At 45.7% G+C, this 10,232-nt stretch overlaps 1 protein-coding gene across 14 annotated transcripts in view; it reads right to left on the bottom strand.

Moving 5' to 3' along the window:
* Positions 1–610: 610 nt before the first annotated feature.
* LOC119956267 (CCR4-NOT transcription complex subunit 3-like) overlaps positions 611–10,232 on the bottom strand; it is a 94,354-nt gene continuing 84,732 nt past the window's right edge. For 10 of the 14 annotated variants that reach the window (XM_038783321.1, XM_038783318.1, XM_038783319.1 and 7 more), the window contains 4 exons: positions 9,504–9,702; positions 8,055–8,187; positions 2,885–3,010; positions 611–1,049 (listed from right to left, as the gene is read on the bottom strand). In XM_038783321.1, the coding sequence (XP_038639249.1) occupies positions 930–1,049; positions 2,885–3,010; positions 8,055–8,187; positions 9,504–9,702 (578 nt within the window). In that variant the 3' untranslated portion in view covers positions 611–929. The remainder of the gene's footprint in view (positions 1,050–2,884; positions 3,011–8,054; positions 8,188–9,503; positions 9,703–10,232) is intronic. The other 4 variants (XM_038783330.1, XM_038783332.1, XM_038783320.1 and 1 more) reach the window with 1 other exon arrangement.

The raw sequence follows: 10,232 nt of genomic DNA, 5'->3' as shown, positions 1-10,232 counted from the left end.
GTACCCAATTCATTTTTCTCCCCCCCAATTTAGAGTGCCCTTTTTATTTTCCTCCTCACTTGAGGGGCAATTTAGCGTGGCCAATCCACCTACCCTGCACATCTTTGGGTTGTGGGGGCGAAACCCACGCAGACACGGGGAGAATGTGCAAACTCCACACAGACAGTGACCCGGGGCCGGGATCGAACCTGGGACCTCAGCGCCGTGAGGCAGCAGTGCTAACCACTGTGCCACCGTGCCGTCCTCATGACTCCTAATTTGAATGCAAGCTTCACCGTCAGCACAGGGATGAGAGAAAGCCCAACAGTATTGAGACAGGAGACTTAGGAATGAGGTGGAGGCAAGGCTGCAAACAGGAGGGAGTTCAATTCCAGTATTGCAGCCATGGAGAAGCAGACAGATGATGTGTTGAGATGAGAAAAAAAGAATATACTATTGGGGCATTAGACAGACAGAAGCCCCAACAACGGTCTTGTCATATGCTTGTAAACAGGTTTAAATGGCACACTGCAAATACAAAGTTTTACCTCAAGAGTCTAAAAAGTGGACAACTTGAACAGTTAATTAAAAAAAAGCCCCAACCCAGGCACGGAATAAACATCCACAAACATACATGAAAAATGTTTTATTTTTTCATACAAGCACTAACTGCTTTTTAAACGCAGAACTGTACAGATTCCTGACAAAGTATTTTCCAATACAATATCTTATGCACAGGTTAGAACAAAATACATGATGTACAACATTTTTGATTTATTTCGCCTTTCTTTTTTTTTTCCTCAAAATTGTACAAGGTCTCTAAATGAAAGTTCTCTTCCAAGAACAATTGTGTGTGTTCAGACTGGTGAGCCCAACACGGGGTTACTGAAGGTCAATCAGCAGCACGGGGAAAGAGAACTCCACCCTCACACAGGATGTACACGTCCTGGTTACTGCAGGTCCCTGTCCTCCAAGTATCTGTACTCAAACGTGAAGCCTTCTTTCTTTCTCTGGCCCCATTTCTCATAGTCAAAGTAAATGTATGTTCCCTGTTGGGTCAGAAAAAAAGCCTAGTAAGATGTAAACATCTGTACAGGGAAGTTTACAGAGAAAGCAGTTTCAGATTAATCTAGTTTGTTTCAATATCTAATTCATGGTCTCCAATGAGTGAAGAGATTGCCTCACTCCCATCAATGTTGCTCAGAGTTTGGGTGTCAGGAGGGGTTTAGCTCAGTTGGCTGGATGACTGGTTTGCGATGCGGAGCGGGGCCAGCAGTGTGGGTTCAATTCCCCGTACTGACTGAGGTTTTAATGAAGCCTTATCAACCTCACCTGAGGTGCGGTAATCCTGAGGTTAAATCACCACCAGTCAGCTCTCCTCCGCCTCAGGAAAGCAGTCTGTGGTCATCTGGGACTATGGCAACATCAGGGAACGGCATTCAAGCAAGTGCCCATTGAGGTAATTGGAAACAGACCCAACGCTATCATTACACCTCACCCACGATCGAAACACAGAAGCCCCCATACCCACACCCGCCACTTGGTCGGTGGTTTAACACATTCTTTGCATAATTTACCCAATGTTAGGGGCTGGCAGCCACTCGTTATACTGTGAAAATGTTAACTTCAGCCCTATGAATCTAAAAACAGTCTCTGTGCAAAGTGGGCACAGAAGAGATGCAGGTGAAGGACTGGAACAGAGAGCTTAATACCAAATCATATTACGCTCAAAGGCTTTATGGTAATGAGAAATTCAAAATGTGATTATGACGTTCAGATAGGGAAAAGAAGTTGGAGAGAAAGCACAGCAAGCTGTCACAGCTAAACCACATTCCTGTTTTAGCCCCAAAGGCACACAAATTGTCTTTGTTGGTCAGACTGACTACACAGAGCCTACCCTCAAACCCTTAGTAAATTCTTTATTTCTTCATTACAAATTTAAAGGACACATTCTCATTGATGGGCAATTTAGCGTGGCCAATCCACCTCCCCTGCATGTCTTTTGGGTTGTGGGAGTGAGGCCCACGCAGTCACGGGGAGAATGTGCAAACTCCACATAGACAGTGACCCGGTGCCGGGATCGACCCCGGGCCCTCGGCGCCATGATGCAGCAGGGCTAACCACTGTGCCGCCGTGCTGACCTTACTTACTAAAGTTTTGCTATGAGGCGTCAGACCTCTGACTGAAGCCTCCAGGTCTCACAAGTGCCTGCCCCAGTAAGGGAAATAGCACAGAAGTGTAAGCACGAGTAGAATCACACGATGGTTCAGCACAGGAGCTGGGCATTCCGCCCAGTATCCCCCTTAGTGTCTGATCCTCACTGACCAGATCCTTTCCCAAAGCTCTGTAAATGTTTCAACTTCTCGTATTTATCTAATTCCCTTTGTCAAACGTAACCCTTTAATCTACTTCCAACAACTCATCATGGTCATATATTCTAGATCACTGCTCAAATGTGAATTTCCCACACCTCTCCGCCCAGTTCTATTGGTGGAAATCCGTGCCCTCTTGTTACTGCCCATTCTAATTGTAGAAATCTAAACTTCCTCAGTGACCCATCCAAATTGCACAATTTTGAACCCATCTCCCCATAACCTTCTTTGCTGCAAGGTGAGCAACGCCAGCTTCTCCTCCCCACACAAGTAACTGAGCAAAGGATGAAATATTCAGGATCATTAAAAGTACAATTTTCAGAAAGAAACCAGCCAGTTTCCTTCAAAGGTTTGTTTCGAGACCAAATGATTTGAAACATTTCAGTCTTTACCCTGAAACTCTTCTCCCCCCCCCCGCCCCCCCCCCGCCCCCCCCCCCCCCCCCCCGCTCCCCCCCCCGTCCCCCCCAACCCACCCCCCACACAGAAGGATCATTGGCTGCTTTTATGGAAGAACCCGGGGCAGATCCATACCTGTTCATATTCATCGGTGATGGTTTTTGGCTCTTCATGTCTCTGAAACCACATCATATATTTGGTGTGGAATCTCCAGGATTGTTTCTTCAAAGCTTTAGCAGCTAAATACTGGGACTTGGTCCCCTGGCAAAAGAAATGAAAAGGTGGCTAAAAACAGGGTTGCATCAGTTCATAAATTGTGCAGCACAGGAGGCCATTCAGCCCATCATTGCCATGCTACCAATCCATTCGTCAAACTTCCCCCTGACTCCACGCAGCCCTGCAATTTTCTAGTTTTGCCCCCTGCTCTGGGCACATGAGCCCCCTGCGCCTGGGCACCCGAGCCCCCTGGGTCTTCACCCCACCTTTCACTGGAAATAGTTTCTCCCTACCTCAAATGCATCATCATTTTAAACACGTCTTATCAAGTCTCCCTTTAATGCTCCGAAGGGAACATTGCCAGCTTCTCCAGTTGTTAGCTATCTAGGTATACCTTTTGAAACATTCCAAAACAATTTTCCCATCTCCTGCCTCCCCTCTTATAGGTACCGATTCCGTCTGGGCAACAATGGCAGCACAGTAGCTTCACAGCTCCAGGGTCCCAGGTTTGATCCCCGGCTTGGGTCACTGTCTGTGCGGAGTTTGCACATTCCCCCCCGTGTCCGCGTGGGTTTTTCCCGGGTGCTCCGGTTTCCTCTCACAGTCCAAAGATGTGCAGGTTAGGTGGATTGGCCATGATAAATTGCCCTTATTAGTGTCCAAAAAGGTGGGGTGGGGTGGGGTTACTGGGATACGGGGATAGGGTGGCTGTGTGGGCTTGGGTAGGGTGCTCTTTCCAAGGGCCGGTGCAGACCCGATGGGCCGAATGGCCGGCTTTACTGTAAATTCTATGAAAATTCCATACCTCAGCTGACTGTCCTTAGATTATTTATCCAGTAAAGCATGTCATTTTAGCAGATCGTCTTCAGCTGACCTCTACTGACTATTCCTAGTGGAATTGAGTTCCGTCCAGCTAATGCCCTTCCCAACACAGACAGCACCAACTGCAGGACATCGTCTTTAACAGCTAAACCTGGATCATTCATGCTCGGTAAGGTACACAGTCATAAGGAAGCCCATCTTTATCCATTACAAGAACTAAAATAATTCTGGATAACATCTGAAAAAATTACTTTCCATTAAGTCTTTCATAATTGGCGACGCAAACCTAGAACACAGAAATTCTATAGAACTGACTTCCGACAATGTAGGAGGCGGCTAGCCGGCCCATCGAGTCTGCACCGTCCATTCGACAACATTCCCATTTCAACAATTAAAAGGTTTTTTTCCAAAAAATAAACATTAAAAATGGATAATTTCCTTTCACTATATGGAGTTTCCAAATATATTTTTTAAAATTGTGCGTCGCATCTGCCTGGGTTTCCTCCAGATGCTCCGGTTTCCTCCCACAAATCCCAAAAGACGTGCAGTTAGGTGAATTAGACATTCTGAATTCTCCCTCCGTGTACCCGAACAGGCGCCGGAGTGTGGTGGCTAGGGGATTTTCACAGTAACTTCATTGCAATAAGCCGACTTGTGATACTAATAGAGAGATTATTATTAGTGCAACAACTTGAGCGGTACAGCCCAGGTGTGAACCCCGTTAACTTGGCTGATTCTTGGCTTTGCAGTGGGGCGGACACACTTGGCCATAGCCACTGGATTAGTGGCTGGGGGGGAAATGCAGCTCCTCACTATCCACCAGAGCATCAATGTGTACAAATGCTAAGTCAGGGGAACAAACTCAGCTGTGGTGGTGCCTCCAAGGTTGAATGGCCTGTCAATACTCAGGTGTTTAGTGCTGAGAAGTGGATCTTTCTAGATTTCTGTGCTTCGTATATATTCTGTGCATTTAAAGTTAAAGCTGTGCCCACCTATCCAGGGTTAATCAGAGAGGTTGTTGGAGTCAGATTGTGGAACCCAAGTGGTGAAAGATTAACGGCGCTATCCTTTTGCATTCTGTAATGAGATCCTTATGGTGGGTCTTAACTAACAGTAAATAAAGTAGACTTGGAGTTTGCATTTGGGGATAAGTTTTGAAACTGATGTGTTGCTGCTGCATTTCAAAAGGAGTCTCACAGGTGACAAAGTTGTGCTTTACAGGAGATTAGTGAGCAAATAGGGCAGGTGTTATTGATCTGAAATAAGGAGGTAAAATAGCAACATGATTGATTTTAATAGTTGGGAACCTGGGATATTTGAAGAAAACACAGAGGACCAGGATGAAAAGGGTGTTTATGACAACAGGGTTTCAGGTGTAGGGTGTGCATGTGCGCGTGTCTGTTCCAGTGAAAGCCAGTTCCTGTGTTCTGGAATGTGCTGGGAAATCTTTTGAACAGAAGAAAGCAACTCCGTGTTGGGCCGGGAGAATATTTCTCCCGAGAAACAATGGTCTGGATTCACCGCTGTCGGGATTCTCCGCTGGGCCAGCAGACTGGGGATTTCCTGGCGGTGTGGGGCTGCTCACAATGGGGAAACCCCATTGGCCAGCTGATGAGACGGAGAATCATGGGGACACGCCACACCCCAGTTCTGGCACGGAGGGACGGAGAATCCCGCCCAATGCATTTTGAATCTCCCGGTGGAAAAGCCACATCAGTGCAGAGTTGCTCTCAGGGTTCATGGATTGGACGTCTGTTTAAAACAAAAGCAATTACTCTGTCTTATGAAATATTTCATGGTCAACAATCCATAAGGACTGCTGCCCAAAAAATATTGTTTTGTGTTACCGTCGACAAAGCATTTTGGGGGTGATTTTGTTCAGATTATTTTGAAGTGTGTATCTTTTATCTTGTGTTTCTGTTTTTTTTTTTTTTTTTTAATTTAAATTCTTCAGATTGTAACAGTTATCACTGGAGTCCTGTGCTCTTGTGTTCAGCACTTTTCCCTCCGTCTGACAATACAATTAAAAAAAATAAAATTTAGAGTACCCAAATTTTTTTTTCGAATAAGGTGGCTAATCCACCTAGCCTGCACATGTTTGGGTTGTGGGGGCGAAACCCACGCAGACATGGGGAGAATGTGCAAACTCCACATGGACAGTGACCCAAGCCAGGATTCGAACCCGGGTCCTCAGCGCCATAGGCAGCAATACTAACCACTGTGGTTACAGGGAGGGGTTAGGGTGGAGGTGTGGGCTTAAGTAGGGTTCTCTATCCAAGGGCAGGTGCAGACTCGCTGGGCCGAATGGCCTGCTTCTGCACTGTAGGGATTCTATGATTCTATGCGGGTGATGTACAGGACATTCACACCCGATATAACTATTCTCAACAAAGTGTCTTCAGGATTAAGGTTGGAGAAAGTTATTTTAAACCAAGCTTTTAAAAGTCTTACAGTTCAAGCTCAAACGTCACAAGCTTTTGGTGCAGATTCCTTGTACCACAGTCAGGCTCCAATATCAAAACAGGCATGAAAAGGTACCAACTGGGCAGGTCAAATTTTTAAAATGAAGATCATAAAACTCTGCTTCCTGCTGTTAACTGGTACGTTTGTGCAAACAGCTTTGTGTTTACCTACAGAACAAACTGCACTAATTCACTGCACTGGAGTCATGGGGATATGTAACACCAAGACTTCAGCATACCCACACCAGATGTTTGCAGCTGAAAAACATTAACCTTTAGCGCCTTTTGCTAATTTACAGCGCACAGTTTGAATTAGGAGGACCACAAAGAACACTCGAGGCATTGAGATGAGGAATTCCTCCTGGCAGTTTGCGAATGTCTGGAATGCAACACATGGGAGCAGGGCAGTCGGATACAGATTCTTTTTTAAAAATAAACTATAGAGTGCCCAATTCATTTTTTGCAATCAAGGGACAATTTAGCGTGGATAACAGTTATCACTGGAGTCCTGTGCTCTTGTGTTCAGCACTTTCCCCCCTCCTTCTGACAATACAATTTAAAAAAAATAAATTTAGAGTACCCAATTATTTTTTCCAATTAAGGGGTGGCTAATCCACCTAGCCTGCACATCTTTGGGTTGTGGGGGCGAAACCCACGCAGACACGGGGAGAATGTGCAAACTCCACACGGACAGTGACCCAGAGCCGGGATCGAACCTGGGACCTCGGCGCCATTGTGCTGCCGTGGGACACAGATTCAATGTCAGAGTTCTCAATCTCAGAGACTGGGCCGTACCTTTATTCCTCTATAACAACAACAATCTTTATTGGCATAAGTAGGCTGACATTAACACTGCGATGAAGTTGCTGTGAAAAGCCCCTAGTCACCACACTCTGGCATCTGTTCGGGTACACGGAGGGAGAATTCAGAATGTCCAAATTATCGAACAGCACGCCTTGTTGGGACTTGTGGGAGGAAACGGAGCACCCGGAGGAAACCCACACAGACACGGCGAGAACATGCAGATTCCGCACAGACAGTGACCCAAGCTGGGAATCGAACCAGAGACCTTGGCGCTGTGAAGCAACAGTGCTAACCACTGTGCTACCGTGCCGCCTGGTCTCGCATCTCAAAGGAGGGTCCTCGTTGTGAGGTTCATGGGTTACAGGGTCCATTGAGCCCCACAAATGCCCAATCAGCCTGTGTCAGGCTGGGTAGTGAGTGCTGGCAGGATGGTCCTGGACTGACCAAACAAATGGACTTTAACCAGGTAGATTTAATGACCTAGGCCAGGGAAGAGGCCAAAGGGTCAGTGTAAAAGCTCTGGCAGTAATCTCCCACCCCTTTTGGAGGATATAAAAGAGGTGGATGAGTTGTGGACATGTGAAATCACCAATACTTAGAATCACTGCAGCACAGGAGGCCATTCGGCCTATCGAGTCTGCACCGACCCTCTGAAAGAGCACCCTATCCCTGTAACCCCACCCAACCTTTTGAACATTAAAGGGCAATTTACCATGGCCAATCCACCTAACCTGCACATCGTTGGACTGCGGGAGGAAACCGGAGTACCCGGAGGAAACCCACGCAGACAATCGAACCCGGGACCCTGACGTTGTCAGGCAGCAGTGCTAAACACTGTGCCACCGTAAATGGGATCTGGTTAGTCAACTTAGCCTGGAATTCCATTGAGTCAAGTCAGTGGGCCCAATATCTGTTTTACCCAATCACAGACTTTGCATGGCGTAAAACCTGAACAATTGCCGTTCGATCACTTGTTACAACACAGTCAGACCAATACCCACCTCTAGGTAGTAAAAGATGAAGAAAAGGGTTTCAGTTGACAATCGCTGGTAGAACTCGAGTGTATCTGAATGGACTGGGGGGACCTGATGGTGATAAGGCGGTGTGGGACATGGATTACGTGGGAGGTAGTGTCTGTGGGGAAAAATAGAAAAATTACAATGCTTTTATTGTGGCAATTCTGAACTTGATTTATTACATTTCCACAGTTTAAAATATTGTATTGGACAGGAAAAATAAAATCAATGCATTTCCAATAATATCATATATCTAATAATCTAACGGTATGACATTGTCAGAATCCTGGGATCATGGCCAAATCTAACTAATGTTTCACAATGTTAAACACACCATGCCTTTCTGTACCCAGCTCTGCTTGTGGGTAAACACAAAGACCAACAATTGCAGCGTGAAGATACTAACTGGAACCTCAGTGTTCAGTACAGGCAAAAGCCAACTAAACCAAGAGAATTCTCCACCACGGCCTCACAATCACACTCTCTTCCTACGTCATACTCACACCTAAACATTTTTTTTTTTTAAATTTAGATTACCCAATTATTTTTTCTATTAAGGGGCAATTTAGCGTGGCCAATCCACCTACTCTGCACATTTTTGGGTTGTGGGGGCGAAACCCACGCAGACACGGGGAGAATGTGCAAACTCCACACGGACAGTGACCCAGAGCCGGGATCGAACCTGGGACCTCAGCGCCGTGAGGCGGTTGTGCTAACCACTAGGCCACCGTGCTGCCCCTCACACCTAAACATGCACATGAACAAAATAACTTTACCACGGAAACTCAGGAGAATTACTTCCAAATCAGCATCGCCATCAATCTCGAGAGCAGCTGAAATTCTACAACAAACCCAACCAACCGTACACAGACACAGCTATAGCAGCACATTCTCACCCCAGCTAACCAAGCTCTATGGGAATACCATAGACTCCCACACCGGAGACCTACTCTGCCAATGGTCTCCATTTACCGATATCAACACGGCCGCACCTGGCCTGGTTAGACCAGCAGGCAAGGCTGTTCACTGGGATATTCAGCCACCTTTCCTTGTGTACTGTTCCTGTATTAATTCTATAAATCACTTGCTGAACAGAAAGGTGCCTTTCAAAAACACAAAGCTCCATCATGAAAGGTTTGGATTTACAGGCTCTTCAGAACAGTCACTGGAAAAAGAATTTCAGATATCCAAAGTGTCTATTTCTCAAGTTATCTACTCCCAACTTTACTATAATACCAGGAAACTATAGTAACGACCCTGCAAAAACATTATATAGAAATGGCTGTTGTTATCAGGGTCTATGGTAAAAAAGTGCAGGATATTCGCCATTCAAAAAAAGTATTGCTTCAATTAACCCCGAAACCAATCACAACAGCTGACGTCCAGCTGACAAACTCGTTTTATTGCTTATTCCCAGCTCAAGCCACTACTGACCGTATCCTCTCAGAGTCTGATGGATGAGGCATGTGAAGCCAGGCGGATTCCACCATGTGCAGCTGGTATTCTTGGTCCTTAGAAAGATGTACTGGGCTCAGTGGGCACACGCCCAGCATCGGCTGAAGGTGAACCTCTGTTGTTTGTGGAACGTTAGACGTCATCGAGTTACTCTGTGACGATGGGGTGCTGAAGAGATCTGGGGGGAAAACCCCACCACTTTTAACACAGATTTTATATAGAACAGATTTTAATCATTTAAAACCTGCATAGTATCTCCATACCTCCCCTAATGGATGCACCATTGGTCAGGAATCTGTCTGATCACGAGCTATCAGATATATACAAACAACTTCAAACAAGTTGCACCATAATAAACTAGTATCTTTATGAATATATAATAATAAACTTAACATAGAAAAAGTATCAAATATATTCACTGATATCTAAGCGGTTAGCAAGAGAATTGTTTTTCACCTGCTCCCCACCTTGGGGGCTCCCAGCTTCTAAACAAACTGCTTTTGAAATGGCTGCCAGTAGATGCAAAATGTGGCCTGGACCTCCGACACAGAGACTAGGAAACCCATTGTGACTTGCCCACTGCACAATTAATACTGTGGTTATATTTTCCGCCAGTCTTCAAATTGTTGAAAATTTGGGGGTTCCAGGCATTACTTACAAACATTTTAATATTTGTCTTTTAACAAAATGCATCTTTGGGAATGTTCC

Source organism: Scyliorhinus canicula, chromosome 23 (assembly GCF_902713615.1).
Source record: "Scyliorhinus canicula chromosome 23, sScyCan1.1, whole genome shotgun sequence".
In the NCBI taxonomy this organism is placed as follows: Eukaryota; Metazoa; Chordata; class Chondrichthyes; order Carcharhiniformes; family Scyliorhinidae; genus Scyliorhinus; species Scyliorhinus canicula.
This window is presented reverse-complemented; position numbering and strand designations above follow the sequence as displayed.